Source organism: Channa argus, chromosome 6, assembly GCF_033026475.1.
Source record: "Channa argus isolate prfri chromosome 6, Channa argus male v1.0, whole genome shotgun sequence".
Taxonomy (NCBI): Eukaryota; Metazoa; Chordata; class Actinopteri; order Anabantiformes; family Channidae; genus Channa; species Channa argus.
The window spans coordinates 15624452-15645167 of NC_090202.1; the positions used below are offsets into that span (position 1 = coordinate 15624452).

The 20716-nt window shown below is 39.1% G+C and overlaps 1 protein-coding gene across 2 annotated transcripts; it reads right to left on the minus strand.

Annotated features, from left to right (window-relative positions):
* Positions 1–1164: 1164 nt before the first annotated feature.
* golim4a (golgi integral membrane protein 4a) lies at positions 1165–20285 on the minus strand. 2 transcript variants are annotated; one of them, XM_067507714.1, is made up of 16 exons: positions 19663–20285; positions 11273–11347; positions 10189–10238; positions 9865–9918; positions 9611–9761; positions 8582–8664; positions 8371–8454; positions 6211–6420; positions 5866–6075; positions 5269–5555; positions 4674–4747; positions 4362–4429; positions 3803–4012; positions 3202–3270; positions 2904–2993; positions 1165–2351 (listed from the first exon to the last, which is right to left on the minus strand). In XM_067507714.1, the coding sequence occupies exons 1-16, from the start codon at positions 19847–19849 to the stop codon at positions 2205–2207; spliced, it is 2049 nt and encodes a 682-aa protein (XP_067363815.1). In that variant the 5' UTR covers positions 19850–20285; the 3' UTR covers positions 1165–2204. The 2 variants fall into 2 exon arrangements, with proteins under 2 accessions (XP_067363815.1, XP_067363814.1); XM_067507713.1 differs by having other exon boundaries at positions 5866–6129.
* Positions 20286–20716: the final 431 nt, after the last annotated feature.

Sequence of the window (20716 nt, forward strand, 5' to 3'; positions counted from 1 at the left end):
ATAAGTCTCCAGCTGATGAATGAGAGATCATTACTACTGCAGCGAGACAGTATAATGAGCTTAGTGGATCCTCGTGTACTGCAAACAGGATACAGGTCAAGAAGCAACTGCTTTCAACTGATGATTTCAAGATGTTATCGTGCTGTCTTTGCAGCTTATTTTGACGCTATGGCTGCTGCCAATAGGACAGTAAAATAGGACAAGAGATAATTTTCCAAAAAACGTGGGTGGAAAACATCCTTTCATAGCTTGGAGCTTCAGCTGTCAAGTAAATCTTGCAATAGTGTTAAACGGAGTGATTGAGAATTGGTGGCAGTCGTGTGGGCGCGTCTCAAGACAGGCCCAAGCTTTAGGCAATCGATATGTTAAAATGATTAATTCCTGGTATTTCACCCATGAAATGATGGAGAGAGTGCGAGAATGTGGGGGAGTTATTGTCTCTGCCACTGCTTGTCATCGTAACAAGTGTGTGCGCGTCTCCCTGTGGCCTGCTATTAGCACAGTAATGAGAAACCTGTTACTCTTGTACACCTCCAGGATCCCACTATCCCTCTTGGAAGGATCAACAATCTCACAACAGCGTAGGGATGATGACAGCATAAAAAAAAAAAAAAAAATAGGGTGTGGGGGTGCTGACAAACTGAGAGAAGGGATGATTTAATTGGGACTGTGTGCTGGGGACAAACGCTGTTCATTAAAAGTAATTGCCACTCAGAATCCTCTCACCTCTTCCTTCAACAGAAAAGTGCAGATAAGGAACTAGACACATTTATCTTGGGAACATTCACTGATTGTAGTGCAGGTGTAAACATGTGAGCAGCTATGATAAATTAACAATATTATGTTGAGTCTATTTCCAGTTCTACAAGTTAACAATACATCCTTAAATACCTGTCATTAGTCATGCAACTGTTTTTTTTATTACGGCTGAGGCTTTAACATAACAGCACAACTCTGAGGTCTCTTCATACTATTGCGTTCAATCTTTTGTATATTTATGGCGCTAAAAACATTCTTTAGAATATTGTTGTAGTATTATAGCCTTATTATTATATATTATAGTATGAATCACCTAAAAATTACTAGTAAAATTACTAGAAATAATGCATGGAGATACATAGTGTATGGAGATATATATATTTAAAAAAATAAAATAAAATTACCTGACATTCCTCAACCTCTTTATTCCACTCACCATTCAGGTGACAAACATGGTTAAATACAACCAAAATCCCATTTTTGTAAGAAATATAACTGGTGAAAAAAAGTATAAATGGTCAGCATGTTTTCTAGACATTGTACAACTGATGATGCAAATATTTTTGCATTAAATTACATTAGACTTTGTGAATTTAGTTCACAACAGCAGTCGACATGACACAGCGTTTGATTTACAGGCATTCTGAAGCAGAACACAAGAGATTCAGCACTAACTTGGATTCTCTCAGCTCTCTTGCCCTACTGAAACATAAAATGATTAAGACGTGGAAGAGGTTTCCAAAAATGGAAAGGCACATGTTAGTCTGACACGTTCGGCACAAAGTGTCTTTCTGATTGGCATTATTTTGCAAAAATATTCAGAGAAAATACTCCTGTGTATCAACATCACCAACAAGAAGTTGGTAAAGTTTAGTGAGGGGAAAAAGAAAAGAAACTTTGCACTTTTCATGATTGTCTGAGTTGTTACAAGTAACAATAAATAACAGAAAATCTCTTGGTCATAATGCGAGATGTAAATTAAAATTTTAACTCTACAAAGAACTTTTGCATAAAACATAGAAATCTATAAAGGCCTGAACAGAAGACCATTAGAATAACAAGTTATTTTTGCTTTCTTTACATAAAGGAACACATGATAAAAATACATTCTCTGCCTGTCTGTTTAAAAAAAGAAAAAAAAAAAGAAAAGGCAGGTAGGTAATCAGGCAGACATGCAAGTAGACAGAAAAGCAAACATATTTTAAAATGATATATATATTCTATATCATTCCTATAAATTGTCCATCTCCACAGTGTTAGCAGATCAGTTCCAATCACAACGATTGGAATAGGATCTAATCTTCCAGCATAGTGTCCCAACTTTCCTCAGTGGAACCCTGTATGGATGGCTGGTTTTATTCCTTTGGAAAAGGAGGAGAAGAAAACCGGATAAGCTCTAAAGGCGGGCAAGAAGGCATTGCAGCTGGTCAATGTCTGCGTCCATTCTACATCTCTGCCCTCTGATTGGTTCCCTTGTTTTGACCAGCTATATCCTCCCCTCCCTCCTCTTCGTAGTTCTCGTCCTCATTATTCCCAGTGTCTTTTCTTTGATCCCCCTCTTTTCTTGATCCCTGCTGGTTTTTTACTCCATCCTGAACCATAGCAAACAAAAGCACAAAACTTTTAAGGTTACAATTTAACAGCCATGACATGTATTAATCTAACTATCTAATTTCTACAGTTTTTGTAGAAAAGTTTTTGTATGTTTACCACGTAGGCTCTACCATTTTACATTTGAAGACAACCAATCTAACAGACATAATATTAACTCACTTATTCATTATACTGACACTATACTCTATACTATACTATAATAAACAGCATATGTGCTAAATATCATAGTTTTGAAAATTATAATAAATTATAATATAAATTAGCTTTCCATTCTAACAGTTTTTCTCATAGGGCAAATTAAACAAACTGAGCTCAGTTGGTAACCTGACACCCAAACATGTTGGACACCTGATCTCCTTCATTCATTAGGATGACGTGCATGGGCCGGGTTTAAGTTACAGGACGAAACACACTAACACCACTAACTCCCTGACCAACTTGTAAGTACATTTTGCATAGGCTCTGGTTTAAGGGTGTGGGAATAAAATGCCGCTTTTTCATGAACCCCTCTGTCTCTCATCAGACCTCACCTGTTCTATGTTCTCCTCATTATATGGATCCTCTCCTTCCTCCTCCACTTCCTCCCCTCTCTTGTGGCCATCAGCTAAATCCTCCTGGGCCTTCACAGCAACAGCAAGAGAATGTTTAATAATAGATGATTTTAAATAATTAAAAAATAAAACTTGATGTCTCCACCGTGGACCCCGAGACATCCAGTATTATGCATATTTGTGTAGCTGTTGGTGTTAAGTTATTTTTTGCTGCATGTCATTTTTTTTCCCTCCCAACCAATGTTTTTTTTTTCCCTGTTTGTAAAGCATTACAAACCTCATCTTCTATTTCCTCCTGGTACTGGTCATCCACTGGGTCTTCTTGTTGATCTGGGTTTCCTGCCATCTGAAAAAAGTCCCAAAAAAAAAATTAAACGTTACCTACATATTGTTACATATTTTGCTCTTCACTTTGCAGTCCCATCTGGAATAGGCGATGTCACAACGACAACATTTAATTAAACCGATGCCCTGTGAATTCTCCCAGGCCAGCCATTATAAACGCATTGCGACATGCACCACAGGGTTTTTTGGACAAGCTGTTGCAAAATCAGCCACAATAGTCTGCCACATTGAAAAAGCTCTATAAAATCCTGAATCCTGAAGGGACGGACTTTAGTTCTACTCTTTCGTTCTTCGCTGACTCCTTGGCAGATTATTAGGTGCACCAGGATAAACTAACGCTGAAAGTCTAATCCAGAAGTCCTACAATAAATTACCCGTCAGGGGGAAAATGCTTTCAGTGGAAAATAAAATTAAAAACAACATATTGCCATTTTAAAATTGAGTTTATAAAATTGATATTGATAAACAGTATTGCTCACCATCTAATATCAAAGGTGAAAGTATAGAAAAACTTAGCCCTTCTCCTTACTCACCACTAGTTCCTCCTCCACAACAGGGTGTTCAGGACCTGGGTGTGCACCTATGTGCTGGGCTGGTGCTGCGGCCTCCTCTTCTTCCTCTACCCCGTCTTCTTCAGGCTCTGCTACCCTGTGCTGTGTTCGCTCATCCTCTGCCTCCTCAAACTCATCCTCTCCCTGGTTGTTGGGGTCGTCCTCTGGGTCCAGCTCACCATCTAAAGCAGCCTAAAAAGATGTGATTAAGACATTATAATACAGGATTAATAGTGGGTTAATTTGGACAAGACTGAAATAAAACCTATATAAAAATATTACTAATATATTTGGAGGATTAGAGGTAAGTTTATTGATATGTTTGTCAAATGAAACTGATTGCGAGAGTTTTTGAACAATAGAGCCCTAATTTGACTGACAAGGGCAAGATGGATAGAGGGGATATGATGTCTCGATGAACAGATGTATGACACGTGACACACTGTTGTGAATGTCAGCTGAATGAGTAAATTAACTGAAAGACTAAACAGATGATACAAACAGGTCTTAACAGACGAAGTCAAAACATGGATGGACAGACCTGCTGATGTGATGGGACTCTGTGATCCACTACTTGTTTCTCCTCCTCTTCGTGTAACAAATCTCCCTCTGTACACACACACACACACACACACACACACACACACACACACGTGTATATGTAATTATAAAGTCAAAACAAAAATGGCACCATCAGACTAAAAGCTTTTAATATGCTGTACTTAAGAACAATTAATTATTTGATATTTTATAGGACTTTTTCTAAGCTGTGTTCTCGCTTAATGACCCACAATATTAAGCTGTGTAAATTACATTTTATCTGGATTCTTTTACTATAATTTTTCTGTCTCACCTTCTTCGTCATCGACGCGGTGATCTTCTCCGGGAACAGCATCATTGTCTGTGTTCTCATATTCAGTCCTCTTCCTGACAACAACAATGACGGTACATAGCAGTCAGATGAATCCTCTATCATAACAGATTTTCAATAATGAGAAATATGAAAATATCATTGTTTTGATACCATTTTGATATTGTTTTGATACTATGATATCTAGCTGTATTGATATTGTTCCTGTTGGTCTTGAAGTAGATACATTTGTGTGTTACAAAGATTTTGTCTCAGACTTTAATCAAATGATTACGTTTTCTCTTGGATGTGTCTGCTGTTGCCAGGAGTTTTGAGAATGAGGACTTTGCTGACTGGCAAACACCACACTCAATTTTAATGCAGTTTGCAGGAAGAACTACTTATTTGTTTCAGCTACATAATGTGATTTCAATCTCATTAAATGTTGACTTTACATTAAAAAAACTAAGACATCAAGAAACTGGCTTAATGTGAATTTTAAATTATTTCAACAGCAGAAATAATGACCTCTTTTGCATTAGAATTTAAAGACAAAACATGAGAGATCAAATATTTGAATCAACTCTGATAATCTGACCTTTGATGCTCCTCTTGCAGCAGTTGCTCCCGTCTGTCAGCCTCCCTGTGCTGCTGCTCCTCTCTTTCTTTCTCCTCCTTCAGCCTCCGCTCCCTCTCCTTTAGAACCCTCTCCCTCTCGGCCTGCAGGGCCTGCTGTCGCATCTGGATCTGCCTGCGCTCCTCTGCCCTCTGAGCTTCAAGGCGCTGCTGCTCCTGCTGTTGCTCATAGGGTGACTTTATCAGCTCTACCTGAGCGTGTCCCTCCTGCTGCAGCTGAGCATCCTGATGCAGCTCTGCACGGGGATCCTTTCAGGTTTCAATTGGATGCAAATTAATGAGCAAAAAGAGAAGGGACATTGGTATAAATCCAATTTGTTGCTATTTGAGACATATCTTACAGCTGTAAGATAAAATTTATCTTTCGGTAAGATGAATTTGATAGAAATTACAGAATAAAAGCATGAACGCGACACTTGACTTCTTTGTTTAATGTTGACATTATCAGTATGACAAGGACACCTGACTAACTTAAAGGGTTAAAACTAACATATCACTCTCAAATCAAATACAGTAAACTTAAGCCAGTTTTTTAAAACTAGTCTCAACCAGTTCTGACCGGTTGTGGATGACGTCTTTGGCGGTCCAAAACATTCTCGTCTGGCTCCTCCTGCTCTGGCCCCTCCTCCTCCTGTTGCTCATCCTGAGGTTGATCTGGGTCCTCCTCCAGCTTCTGAGGTTGTCCCGCTTGAGCCATTTCCTCCTCCGCTAGCTCCCTCCTCCTCTCCGCTTCTCCCTCTTGATCCTCCTCTTTCTCCAACAAGGCGTTCTGGGACACGGTGGGATGGGACAGAAAGTGTGCATGCACATCTTGGTGGTCCAACTACGAAGAACCAAAATTTGTATCCTATGAAAACATATAAAAGTAATATACTAAAGGCAAAAAGAGAAAATTCTTTGTTACCTTGGACTCAACTTGCTGGTGATGTTCTTGAGGCTCCTCTTTGTGTGGTAGTATTGTGCTGCTGAGCCGCTGTATGTGCGGGGCTTCATGAACATTGGACTCAAATGCTTTGGCGGCTGCTTGTGGCTGCTGAGGGTTTTGCTTAGTCTCTCTAAGGCTGGGTACTCTGTTTAGAGACTCCTTCAACTGCTTGTATGCATCCACCTGTACCTAAAGGAAACAGCACATGAATCCACAGGAGAGTTAAGAGAATCCTGATGGTACCACCCCTAGAGCTACATATTCTCATATAGCTTATCAAATTGACCAACTACGTAATTTAGCCTGCCATTCTATTAAAATGACACCACTTATTTATACATACTGTAAATATTTGTCTATGCATACAGTTAGGTTCATAAATATTGGAACAATTATAAGTATCTGGGCATTTATACTCTCTGCTCAGGTTCAGCCAAATGCTGCAAAACTGGTAGGCCAATGTTTCATGTTGCAGATGGACAGTGACCGAAAACATACAGGGAAATAAGATATTCCTCACTGGCCAAATCTCCTGATTACAACCCAACAGAGCAGCTTTTACACTTTCTGAAGACAAAACTGAATACACAATGACCCAAAAAATAAAAACGGCTGCTGAGGGGAGCAGCAGTAAAGGAAATTTAGACCTTAGGCAGTAATGGACTGCAAAGGATTTTCCTCCAGGTACTAAAGTCAATCCTTATTTTTGTAATTATGTTAGTTTATTCCATTACTAATGAGCCAAGAAAAGTGGTGGTGTGTGTATAAAAATGGCTGTAATTCCTGAATGGTTAATGGCACACTTTTGTCAAACCCCTTGAATTAAAGCTGTAAGTGTTGACTTTGCTCAATCGGACACCAAATGGCAATAAACCACCGTTCCAATTTTTATAAACCCAACTGTAGTTTTGTAAACAAGCCTGACATTTAAATTCTTAAAACTCTTTCTAAATTTCTCCTGTCTTTGTCTCGCTCCAGTCCCTACATAACTTCTTTTCAACTGATTGGCTGCGACATGCTTTAGATATGCTGCCCTGGCTAAACCAAACCCCCTGGAGTGGAAGAAAGAGTGGGTTAGTGTAAGTGTGTGTGTTTTTGTGTGTGCGTCTTTGTGTGTGCGTGTGTGTGTGTGAAGCACTGATGGAAAGCAGGACAGGCTTTAAAACAAATTTACAAATGCAGACAGACAGGGAGTGAAAGAAAAACAAAAGACAGGGAACAAAAGCATCACAAACAAATCAGCAGAGAACTGTTAATTCAATTAACCACTGAGGTGTTTCAAAAGGTCAGTCACAAGGAGAAACAGCAACATCTGATCTAATTACCCAAAACCCATCAACACCTCAGGTATTTTTCCCCTTATGAACTGATAATTGTTGAGTCCACTGCAATACACGAACGGCTTTATTAGGAAGGCTAAAGTAAAGGTCCCAGGAAGAAGGATGCAGCACAGGGGAGATGATCTGTTAGCTGCTCTTGGCATTGAGTTTTCCTGTAAAACCTTCATTTCTAATTGCATTTAAAGCCCCAGTAAGTAACATTTTACTTTGAAATAACCACTTCAAACTCATTTAACACTGACATGTGTTAAGGTAAATGGCATCCAAGCTCTTGCCACAGACAGCCAGAATCAGCAGTTACTCCACTTTTTAAACTTTGACAAAACGCACAAAAAAGTCTTATGACTCAATAAAGCTAGTTCTCAAAATATTCTCAAGGAACCGACTTTGCAACACAAAACACAAAAATTGGCCATGGACTGGGAGCTAAAGTCCTCAGTGATATTATGTGTTGAGCCATAAACAGTAATGAATGAAAAATGTAAAAACTTCTCAATTTCTACATAAATGTGACCAAACACATGATAATTTCTAAAATCTATCACACAAGCTACTGATGGCATGAGTTCACATACTTTAGCCACAACAATTATTTAGGATTAGATCCTTTTCCACGATAACTACATTAAGTGGCTCTTTTTTGTCTTATGTGTTTAAATGAGTTCCTTTTGTCTAATTTTAGGACTTGTCAGATCACGTTTTAGGTAATATTTATGCAGAAATTCTACAGATATACAAGTTAGCTGTTGAATAAAGTGACTGCAGCAAACAATGAGATGGCAGCTGTCTGCAGTTCTACCTGAGCTGCAGCCAGCGCACTCTTGTGGTCTTCCACTGTCAGTACGAGCTGGTCGTGGGCTGCCTTCAGATCCTGATGCTGCACCTGAAAAAAAATAAAACCAAACAGCAAGAAATAAAAATTTATTTTAAATTAAGGCTTTAACAAATGTGTCAAGCGGACCAAGGAATATGGCAAAAAACAAATGAAAAAGGAATCAGTCTGTTCTCACCTGTGCATCCTGAAGCTGTACATGAATGTCATGGTGGGCTTTCCTCAGTTGTTTATTTTCCTCTCTCAGGTTATATACATTATCTAAGGTTACAAACAAAAAATATGCAACTTAACAGGAAACGCATAAAACTACAATTTTGTTTCACCTATTTCCCCACTTGTTCAAAACAATGGCTACATGTGAATTAGCATCATACAGCAAGGCAAAAAAAAAAAAAAAATGTCAAAATAAATCCAGACTTGTTTTAAGATCAGAGGTTTTTTTTTTGTCCTTTCGGTTTATCCCGTGAGTTCAGGGTCGCCACAGCAGGTCATTGTCCGATCACGTTGATTTGGCACAGATTTCACGACGGATGCCCTTCCTGAGCGCAACCCTCCTCAATTTCTATCGGGTTCAGTGTCTTGCCCAGAGACACTTCGACAGATAGCCGGGACCGGGGATCGAACCGCTGACCCTGTGGTCCAAGGATGACCATCTTAACAACTGAGCTAGATGGTTAATACTAGGAAAAACATAGTTTCCAGTGCGGTTTAGATCTTTGGAGATTAGAGAATGCGCATAAAGCCTTTGAAGCCATTTCAGCCTAATAAGATACATACACTGTATGTGTGCAAGTTAAAATGTTCACTTACAGTATGGATGTAGGTTTTTACATATAGCTGTAAAGTTTATATTTGAGCGTGTGCACAATAAATCGTGGTTAAAGCAGAGTAAAAATTAGGGGGCGGCAATGGCTCAGTTGGTAGAGTGGCCATAGGGTGGGAGGTTCGCGGTTCGGGTTCCTGGTCAAGACACTCAACGGCCAATAGCCCATCCCAATCCCCGGCCGCACAGTGCCGGTAGAAACTGGGGAGGGTCACGCCGGGAAGGAAGGAAGAGCATCTGTGTAAAATCTGAGCCAAATCAACCGGACTAATGATCTGCTGTGGCGACCCTGAACTTACAGGATAAGCCGAAAGAAAAGAAAAAACGCAAATTACAAATTAAAAGTAAAATAATGATATCTCTGTTTGGGGCCTCGGGTACCTTTGAGTTGAGAGACTTCCAGCTCTTTAGTCTGTTGCAGTTTCTCATAGCGCTCTTTGTGTTCGTTGAGCAGCCGGCCATGGTCCTCCCCCTGCGCTTGGTGCTGTTCCTGCAGGTCGTAATACTGCTTCTTCAGGTCATCATGCTGGTTCTAACAGAGAGGAACATAAAATCCTATCTTCAAATGGCCTTTGTTTTGTATTTGGTATCATAGAAAATGTTTCTGTGAAAATATGACCTCCACCCCTCCATACCTTTAACAGCTGATGTTGCACTTGTAGCGAATTTAATCTGCTGCTGGCATCTTGCTGTTGAGTAAAAAATAAACCAAAGGTTACAAAACTTGATAATTTCGAAGTCGATGCTCACTTATTCAATAGCAGATGGAGACTAATTATAGCTGCTAGTGGCATTTACAGTACAGCAGCTCTGTTTGCATAGCACTTTTCAAAACTAAACTGGCTGTGCTACAAAGCTCTTTTTAAACATTTGACACAGCAACACAAACAGGCAGCAGAAACTGAACACATTAAAGAGATTTTGAGAAGAAAAATATGAGTATGTGGATAAAAACGTACCTTCTCTTTGTTTAGTGACTGTTGTGCTTCGAGTTTATAAACCAGGTAATCTAGCAAACAACGAACAGCACATGTTGAAATATTATTTCTTACATTTTAATGGATTCAATAGAAAATTATTAGTATTATGTTAATACTACAGTATGGAACTTTTTAAAAAAATATATAAATAATGAATAATTAAATAAATAAAAAAATACAAATACTCTCCGTAACTTCATGTGGAGAGGTGCTGTTGATGCCTCCAGTGACATAGACTCATAGAACCACACTGGCTCACCCTTCTAACCAATCAGAGGAGGCCAAACCTTGTGCGTTATAAGCTGACACAAAAAATACCTTGCTTGTATCTATGAGATACTAGAGCATCACTATGTGACCCTTTGGGTGGATTCACCTTGAGCCCCATGCTACAGCCAGCCTAATTCCTAAACGTTTCATACAAATAAATAAATAATAAAAAGTACCACACTATACTGACTTTTAACAGAGTTTATTACCCGGCAAGTCTTCCGTCCAATCACAAAAATGACAAATTGGGCCTCATACAAGAACACTTTGGTAATCCTTTATTCACTTTCCCTCACTTTTCTTAATGAGGTTTGTTTCCAATTTTCCACTTCAGATTCACCAAAGTCTCTTAACTGTAAAAAGTTCATAATGCAGCTGCTTGTCCATGAGATCGTATCATCAGCATAATAAATGCCGCTAAATTTACAAATATAAATATATCTGCATGTTCTGCATCAGATGTGACAAGGTTTTGTTCACAAAAATGTCATTTAGATTAAGCCACTATAATTCTGAAATCAAACAAGTGGGTTTTTCCCCCTTCTGGAAAAAGGTAATCTACTGAATGGGATTATAATGTGCATGACAGGTCTGAACCACCTAAGGGAGAAACTGAATTATGAATTCTTTAAAAATTGCTTGTACATGGTAGTTGAGAAAACCTTTTTTCTGGATTTATAGTGTCAGAGTTTGTACATAACTTCTTCTGAATCATATTTGTTGTACTTCATGATACTTCAGCACAATATGAGAAAAACCTAATCAATCAGAGCGTACAAGGGATTTTTCTCACCTTCTTTGGCCTTTTTGTGCTCTAACCTCTCCTTCTGCAGAGACTTCTCCAACCTGGAGCGGTGCTCATATACCACTGAACATATAAAGCAGAAGTAGATAGAGGGAGATGAATGGAGGGAGGTAGAGAACACTGATGGTTAGTGATCGGCTTGAACTTTGTACAAACCAGGTGGAGGGTAAACAAAACAAGAAAGAGCTATGTGAGAAAAATGCACAGTAATGAAAACACATGCACTCACCAAATGCTTAAACAATCATTTATAGAGAGGCAAACACAGACAGAATATACATTTTAGTGACTGATATGAGAGCCAGGTGTGATATTTATTCAGCCACAGTGTGATGGCAGCACATGACAGCTTATCCACTGACATACAGCTGTGGTATTCCTCACAAGACTGGTGGTTTAAAGTTATTTAAGAATACTGTGGTTCAGGCTGCTTCTGTGCCTGGTGGGCTGTGTCTAGCCCCAGTGATCCATTACAAGCTTTAGAGAACTTAGATAATTGCAGAAGGATTTTTGAAAGGGCTCGCCTTTATTAACAGCTCACTTATCTAGTGCTAACCCTTTCTGACAATGTAGGTGGTATAGTAAATGCCTTGTATTTAATTCTTAGCAAAGAGAAGTCATTAATATGCCTTCCTAACGCAAAAGCTCTTGTATACCTCTTTATCTAACCAAGAGTTGGTTTTAGCTCTTGGATTCACTTCTAATCCTTCCAGGTGTCCTCCCTAAACTCTCCACACTCTCTTGTTGAGACCTCTTTTATTGCCTCCATTTCTCACCTTCATCTGATTCAAGATTGAATCAAATAAAGGGGAAAGAACCCCTGTGGGGAATTAGAGCAGCAGACTAAAGGATGGGGTGATAGAGCACAATGTAATGAAGCTGATAATAGAGACACACAGACACATAATGTGTAATGGACAGGCTGGCAAGCTGCAGGTCTTTTCTGTCCTTTTCATGATCAACTTACTCCATCTACTTGCGATACCTGACATGCACTGCTGCCCGAGGTTTTACAAAAGGCTTCAAGACAGACCTGTGAACCTAAACAATGTGCAAAAACAGGCTATTGACGCTGTGTGTGTGTGTGTGTGTGTGTGTGTGTGTGTGTGTGTGTGTGTGTGTGTGTGTGAGAAGTGCATTAAGAAAGGGCTTTGAATGAAGCAACAACTACGAAAAGAAACAAAGGGGGAAGGAAAACTAAAGGAGATAAACAGCTTAAAATGAGACAGCATTTTAACTGCAAACATATGAAGGCTACTTACGCAAAATCAGATAAGAAAAAAACTAGCTGGATGCGTAAATTTAATAAAAATGTCTCAGATCTGTTCTACGACACCTGTGAGCAACTCCATTATATGCTAAGACCAGTTTTTATTTTCATGTGCACAGTCTGCACTCAGGGTGGACACTTAGTTGGATCAACACTTTCATGACTGATCTTATTTAGCATTCAAAAACAAACGTGTTTACTTAATAACTGGATGTTTCATTGTCCTAACTCTGACTTTCAGCTGTGTAAGTAGTAGTATTAGTATTAGTAGTACAGTGCAGGATTCTCACTAATCATAGATTTTATACATAAATATCAAAGGTAGCATATCAGTAGACAGTAGAACAGAAAAAAAAAGAATAATTCTCTAAAACTCAACTTATTCATGACTAAGTAGACAGAATAAGATTTGATGGCCAGTTTAAAAGCACTGTTTATGAGCCAAGAGTCCTTCAGGCCTTGTTCTTTATTATTAAATGTGAAGCATTTTGTAACATTGTTTTGATAAGTGAAACTAATAATAAATTACATCAAACTATGGTATTACAAATTTTTTTGTATGTAATTAAAATGAAAATATAGACTCTACCTTAAATGTAATTAACCTTTGATGCTGTTGTGGTCTACTTAAAATTCAAACCTGGGTTGTAATTAATAAGTCTTTGCGTCTTTGCGTCCAGTTTCTCACATCTTCACTGACTTTCCTGCATTGGGAGGCAGGTAAAAATGATGGTGTGGCTGTTGTTCTTTTAGGTCTGATTCTAGAATATAGTTCCTACTACATTGCTGTAATAATTGTATGTTTTAGAAAAACTGAGAAGGAGAAGAGTGAAATGGAGAGTGAAATAGGGGAAGGCAAAAACAAATGGACAAAACAAGAATGGAGGGAAAGACACACTCAGGGAAATATGCATGTACACACACACAAACACAAAGAAAATGAAACACACCTGGCATTAAGATTCAATAAGGTAACTATTGGCTACTGAAGCCATTACACGAAAAACATTAAATCCAAATGGATACTCTTTTGACCTAGTTGAACATGAAGTGCTTTATTCGAGAGCCAGACTTTCGAATAAAAAAACCTTGTTATACAAACATCATGGAACAGACATTCACAGACAAACTAGTCGACCTGGTGCTGTCATTTTTTGTTAATCCTTGCACCATCACTCACAACCTGATGGCAACAGTCAAGCAGGTTAAAAAACAACTGTTTCTTTACTTCTGCTTTTATGCAAATGACACCGCTCCTCAATGCTGTCATTAACATTTGTGTCTTCACTGCAGAGTTGCTATACAGGTTACTGTGCTTTCTGTGGCAATGCCTCCCTCAAAAGTAGGAAAGCGTCCACATGGCTGTGCACCACACTACATACCACACTGTGTCATCTGGCAAGTAATTTGAGCAGATTCATGCTGTGGTTCTTCAGGGTGTTTACTGGCCAAACACTGGAAAATGATACGTTTAATATAATCATTGTCACTACCGGTTATTACACACCATTATCACTGAATCATCAATGGGCAGTGGTGTGACCAGCCTCACTGTTGAAAGTGGTAAACCTCCCATTGTAACACAGTTTCAGAGGAAACAAACAAACAATCTTCAGCTTTAATGTCTGTAAAATTGATTGAAATTTTAACAAATAATTATGAATTCTTTATTTTCCTTGAGCTTAATCAGATATTGCAGGCATCCAGCGACATTTCATTTGAGGCTTTGTCCCCAGTAAGCAGTGCCAGAGATGAGACCATGTTGCTATTGGCTTCGATCGGGTCACACCACAACGCACACACCCTCCCTCTAGGGGACAAGGACTGAGCCGGCAAAATATCTATGAAACAGCAGTGTGTAAAATGATGTCAACTGAATGTGCATTTGTGTATTTGAATTATTAAAAGCCCACTAATAGTGTCAGTAATATAAAAACTTACTCAACTTCACAAAAACATGATAATGAAAACATTCCTGAGAAAAATAGGTTAAATAGTACAATGATTTTTAAAAAACTTTTTTTAACTTTTTTTTTTTTTAAACCAAATAAGTACATTTACTCACTGTTCCAGGTGTATACCTACATACTGTTTTGCCTTACGCCTGCTCATATCTTGTTCAAACCGTATTTAGCATTGGAATGAGCATTTACTCTTTGAGGATTCCCCTTAGAGTAAAGAGTCATTTCCCTTTCAGTATGGTTAAAGTGCATCAGCAGTGAGAACAAGGGCATTCTCTGTGGCGGTGACTTTTACTGGTCTGGTGGTTTAGATGTGGAGGAGATTGCTGTGAGTCGGCTGGTGTTGTGAACTTCGACTACTATCAATCACACAGGGCTCCAGGATTTTGTCTCTCGTGTTTTTGTTTTTTTTCTGTGTTCTCACTCACACTCTGACCATACACACACAAACACCAGATCGATGTGGAAGTGCATGAGATTTATCACAGAATAATCCCACAATGCAGAAGGTGTATAAATGGTTTATGTATCTATATTGTCTAAATAATCAAAGGTCTCTACAGTCAAGCTCGAACTGGGCTGGAAACTTGTATGAACACAGCCGATCAGGTTCAAATGTCAGGTCCCAGAAACATAATATGTTAGATGCAGAGATTTTTGTTGATGCTTTTGACAAAGAGATATCCATTTACAAGCCATTGTTTTTGGAATCTTATTTCATCGCTTTCACTGCAGTACAGCCCAAACATGTTACTAACATCTATTTTTCTGCTTCGTCAGGACAAACTTGCGTAAAGCTTCCACGGAAACCTGTTGTGGGTTTCAAACTTCCTGCTCATACAGCATTTCTTGTGGCCTTCTATCAACCTCCCACTGGTGAACAACACACAGATATTCTTATAACTGCCAATCAAACATTTTAACATACGTTATGTAAAGTTAACTAAAGGTTACTCGGAAATGGTAAACCACAAACAGGTGACTACCTGGCAAGAGACTCCCTCAAATAACACAGCACATCCTCAATGTTTAGATGCATAAACGTTGGCTTCCCTTATGTCTTTTTCACTTGTAATAGGGATGCAAGGAGGGATGCCAGGAAAAGACATTCAGTAGACAGGAAATGGGGAAATGAAGCAACCGCTCCTTTGAACCATCATCTGAAGCAACGTCTGGTTCTGATGCCGACGGCTTAGCTGGATCAACCGTCAGACAGACTTCAAAGTAATGTGTTGACTTTTGTTGGTTTGGAGGCTGCATTGTCTCATACAGTCAATGATAATAGCTTCGATGCACAGTTACGACGGCATGTTTTGTGTTTCCAATCTGCACACTGTTTGAATATAAATATTTATTTATTTCTAAAAACTTACATTCTGTACTTACTGTGCTCAAATGCTTAACGCCCATGATTTCTAATAGCTGCAAGGCAGTATTTTTATGTGAACCACATGTTTGGACAAAGAAATCACGTAGCTATAAATATCATAATAAAATGTACCTGATAAACGAGGAGTTTCATATTCACATGTGACATTAAAGGATGGTAGACAATTATTAGCATGATGAAACTATTCACAGTAAGAAATAATAGATCTTGAACAGAAAACACTTGTAATGAATATAGCAAGTTCTTCAAGGTTCCTGGAAATCTCACCAATAGTTAACAGTTCCACAATTTTAAGAAGATGCTGGATCTGAAAACTAACTAGAAAAGCATTTCCAAAAAGAAAATGCACTAAGTGCTTCAGCGCTGAAAGGATTTTCCAAGCAAAGCCAAAAAAAAAAACTGAACTGTTGGCCTGATTCAGCTGTGACCATTACCATGGCAATGACAGCTTTCAATCTGCATGTCACTCACATTTGCTGAAGAGAGGTTATAAACTGCTCAGACTTTGCCTCGCAATATGCGCAAAATGTGAAAAAGTATTAGTCATATTAACAAAATTTAAAAAAAACGTGAGCAGAAAAGCTGAAGAGTAACTGAAGGGTCTCTTTATTCATTTGAATGAGATAAAAGAAAATGCTGAAAAAAGTATATAAAAATATTAAAAAGCTGTACATGTGTCCTTAATAAGCTGAATGTTTGGAAGTTTGAACTGTGTTTTAGTTGAAAGTAGGCTGAAGTAAATAAAGAGCCAAAAAAACTTATAGAACATGGAAATAATAATAGTAATAATAATAATAATAATAAAAATCAGGACAGTCATGAATTGGCTACTTGGTATTGGTTATTTGAGAATTCTGGCACAGAATGGTGCCAGTGTAGTTTGTGAGTCTGATCATCTGCAGCATCCAATCATGAACAGATCTCATGTACCCTCCTTCCTCTCTCATCAGTGACCCAGACCAGTAGTCTGAAGGGCAGAGAGATTTAAACATTTGGGACTCAAAGAAAGTTGGTATAATGAGTTCTGCATGCTAATGCAGGTCTGATGGAACAAGCAATAATCCTAGAAACAAAATGCTGACATTCAAGAACGGACTCAGCTATAATACTCTAATACTCACATAACAAATAATAACTGGTGGTTACAAGTGTCTTAAATTATTTGAGTTTTCCTGCATGCCTAAAATGTTTATTTGGCATTAATGTTTGGAGGCACAGTGCCAGACACAATCCAGCCTTTTCATTACTATTAGAAACTACAACGGCTCAGTATTTCAGTCGCAGGAGGAACTGCAGTAGAACTATTTGCATTCATCCCAACAAAATCTAACTTTCATTCTTTGAGACAAGAGCTTTCATTAGAGTAAATTACAACACTCATTTGGAGACGACTGCACTATTACATTTGATTAATGTTTTGAAGCTGACATACAAACAATGATGTGTGTGTGAGAGAGTGAATGAGTGTTAAACCACAGGGACAGATTTATTGGACTGCATGCATAACCACAAAGTGCCAGTTGATCCTTTTAAATGACTGACAACTGCCAGCCTGTGGTTTTAGTGGATAACAGTGAATCAATATGGCTGGCTTACAAACCCCATAGCTATGGACCACCTTTAAATATAGGACAAGAGAAACAGAACTCAACAGTTGACTATGGATATCAAGTGGCCCTCGCCCGATGATTGGCTTAACAATCCATTGCTTCACAATGGAAGTACGGGTGTGGAGCCCACGAGCTGAGCAATGTAAATGGAGTTAAGCAATACCCATTTAATTTAAATTGTCATAGTATACTGCAGTGCTCTCTGTTTCTGGATCATGTTTACTGCATCTTTTAAAAAATTAAATATCTGCCCTGTGTATAATGGTAACTGAGACTGAAAAAAGAAGCTCTTTAGCATGTGATGGAATTGGAAAACTGCATAACATGAAGGGGTTTGTTTAATGTCTTGCCACCTGCCCTGGCCCAACTACCTTTGTCTTACAAATTGATACAAAAAGACACTGCAAGAAGGCATTAAGGTAAACATGGCTGAACTACACATTTATCATGGAAAGTTGTTCATTTTAAAGCCTAACCTGCAAATTTGTGACAGGCTGCATTGCCTAACAATAAAAGATACAGTACTATTTGCATATGTATTCATGTGCTTTTACAAAAGTACTAAGTACAAGCTTCAGGACAACACAGTGACTGTTCTGCTGGAACAAGCTCCGGACAGGGTAAATGGTGGTTAGATGGACCAAAGGCTGTTGATCGGGTCCAGGAAGATTGTTGACTGAAACACTCACATACTCTGACTAAATACACAAAGCCATGTGGGAGCAGGTACTCCACCCTGCTGTTCATGGCATAAATAGCATGAAACAAAACCTCACATCCTGTCAGCAGAGCAGAGCATGTTTATATGGACGGAGCAAATCTGTGAGAGCACTGTAGGTCAAGCCAGAGGCAGGATGTAGGAATTCCCACATTTAAGTGTTAATAGCACTAATCTAACAAAACATTGACACAACAAGGGGAAATTGTAGGTTTACTAATGTGAGTGCAGGTGTTGATTTTTTCTGCACAGAAAATAAAAACAAATAGGTCAGTTCATATCTTCTCATTTTTTTTAATTTGAACACATTGGTTTAATTATGCTTCTGGTCCGTTACTAAATAACTGCTGGCTACATGCCAGCAAATGTGATAACAATGGTACTGCAGCATACTTTTACATACTCTTTTACATACCATACTCTTTAGAGGAGACAATCTCTGATCTAAATCCAAACTAACCAGTTGACCAACCATCCAACTGTGACACTGGAACTTATATACTCAGATCTTATATACTCAGCTTAATGGCAGCTATTACTCTTTCAAGTTGTTTTCTCTCTAAACACCATTTGTTTTAATGTGTAGGTCAAATTCATGATTAATTGGGTAGAAGATTGAAGAAACATATCAAAATAAGTTGTCTACAGTGGAGCAAAGGACACATTGACCTTACCAATAATAGACTCACAAACGAGATAGTAAAAGGTCTCTGGGGTTAAACCACACACATTATCACTTGAAAAAAACTAAATGTTAAGAAGAAAAGCTTTGTCAGCCTTTACTCTTCTGTTCATGCTGAAGCAGATGTTCTGGCTGTCTTTGTGGCTTTAAAGTATACTGTTCTTTAATTTGGGAACGACAACCAGGTGTGTTTGTGTGCGTGTGTATCCTAGACTCTAGTCTGCAGAAATCCTCACTTGTGCGTGGTGTGGAGTCTAATTATTCTTACTGCAGACCTACAAATAAGGCAGCTCTGTCCAACCAAGTGAACTCACAACTGAACCTTAAATCCACACGTGCTCAGACCTTAACCTAAGATTAGAAGGCCGAACACAGGATCTAGGTAAATCACAGCCTGGCTGTAGTGTATTTACAGTCCAGTTAAAGTAGGTCACACTGTTTAAATCTTTGAGGATAGACTATTAAATTTAACATGCGCCATTACGCTCATCTTGATACTTGTTTCAACTTTTATCTGTGGCTGCACAGCTACTGCTACCAAATGTACTTTGGTTAAGAGGCCAAGAGCAAACTTTGACCCATTAATAAAGCCGAACTGAACTATGGATGAAATGAATCTTTCTAAGTCAAAATGTTTGTTTTAAAAGGTGTCCGCGTGTGCCGGCAAACACCGACACAATAATATTATAGTTACCTTAGGGGATTTTGACGTGACATTCGCCACCTTCAAATCACACCACTGTTTACCTTGGAGCTGTGCCGACAGAGACTCCTGATGCTGCTGGTACTTCTGTGCCATCGTCTCCGCCCTCCTGAGCTGTTTGTGCATCTCATACGAGATCATCCCCCAGTACATCATGCCGCAGACAACCGTGACCAGCAGCAGACACTGGAAGATCTTGCGCTGCCTGCGGGAACACACCCCGTTTCCCATGTTGGTCCCGCACCCCTCCCCGCGGTCTGCTCAAGAAAGCCCCGTCTCTGCTGCTGGAAACTTCGGTTCAACTTTTGCCCTCCCGGTGAAAGTAAACTTACTCTCCGAGCATTTCCACGCAGAAAACACTTGTTAAGCACCAACACTTGAGTGTGTACACATTAATTTAGCATCACATCCACTCACGACTCCGCCGTGTAACTTCAAAGTAGCCGCTCAGATTTTCACGTCAAACTCCGGCTCACAACCCGCAGGCGGAGCACTCCCACCGGCGTTCTCCTATCCTGCTGCACGATTTAGTTTTTCCGACGCAATTCCAGCAAGGTTATGAAAAAAGTAAAAGCTAAAGTCCCCGACGAGGCCTCAATAGCACCTTTAACTTCAGTTACGTGTCAGCTCAGCAGCTCCCAACCATCCAACTGCGACTAAAGAGGAAGTCCCTCCTCCCGAGAACCACAACTATCCCCACTCCCGCCCCCTCAGGAAGACATTTGATCAATTGGTCACCAGAGAACTCGATCAAAAAGTAGGGACGTCAAAAAGTAGTGTGTCTCTCGACAACTATGATAAAACCTTGTAGGTTGGTAACGCAGCTACGAAACACTGGGTTATTAGAGGCGTGTATTTACAGTGTGCCGACCTACAGGAGAGTCGCCCTGCTGTGTGTTTCATGGACCCAGCTTCCTACCTACTGGTTTATTATTGCTGCAAAATAGTGAAAGTACTTAAACCAGCGGTTTATAGGTAACAATTTGAAATTCGACTTCCTTAACCTTTGAATATCATTCAAAGCGTAATATATTTACACACATTTATAATAAACTGAATAAACCTTAGTGTTAGCCCGGATGGTTTTGCATTTTGGAG

What these genes read in the sequence shown, in the direction of transcription:
- golim4a (XM_067507713.1), bottom strand. Translation starts at nt 19,849, where the DNA reads ATGGGAAACGGGGTGTGTTCCCGCAGGCAGCGCAAGATCTTCCAGTGT. An exon ending in GTGCGCTGGCTGCAGCTCAG is followed by an intron (nt 6,421 to 8,370) that starts GTAGAACTGCAG and finishes TGTTTCCTTTAG; the next exon opens with GTACAGGTGGATGCATACAA. An exon ending in TTGTGGAGGAGGAACTAGTG is followed by an intron (nt 3,271 to 3,802) that starts GTGAGTAAGGAG and finishes GACTTTTTTCAG; the next exon opens with ATGGCAGGAAACCCAGATCA.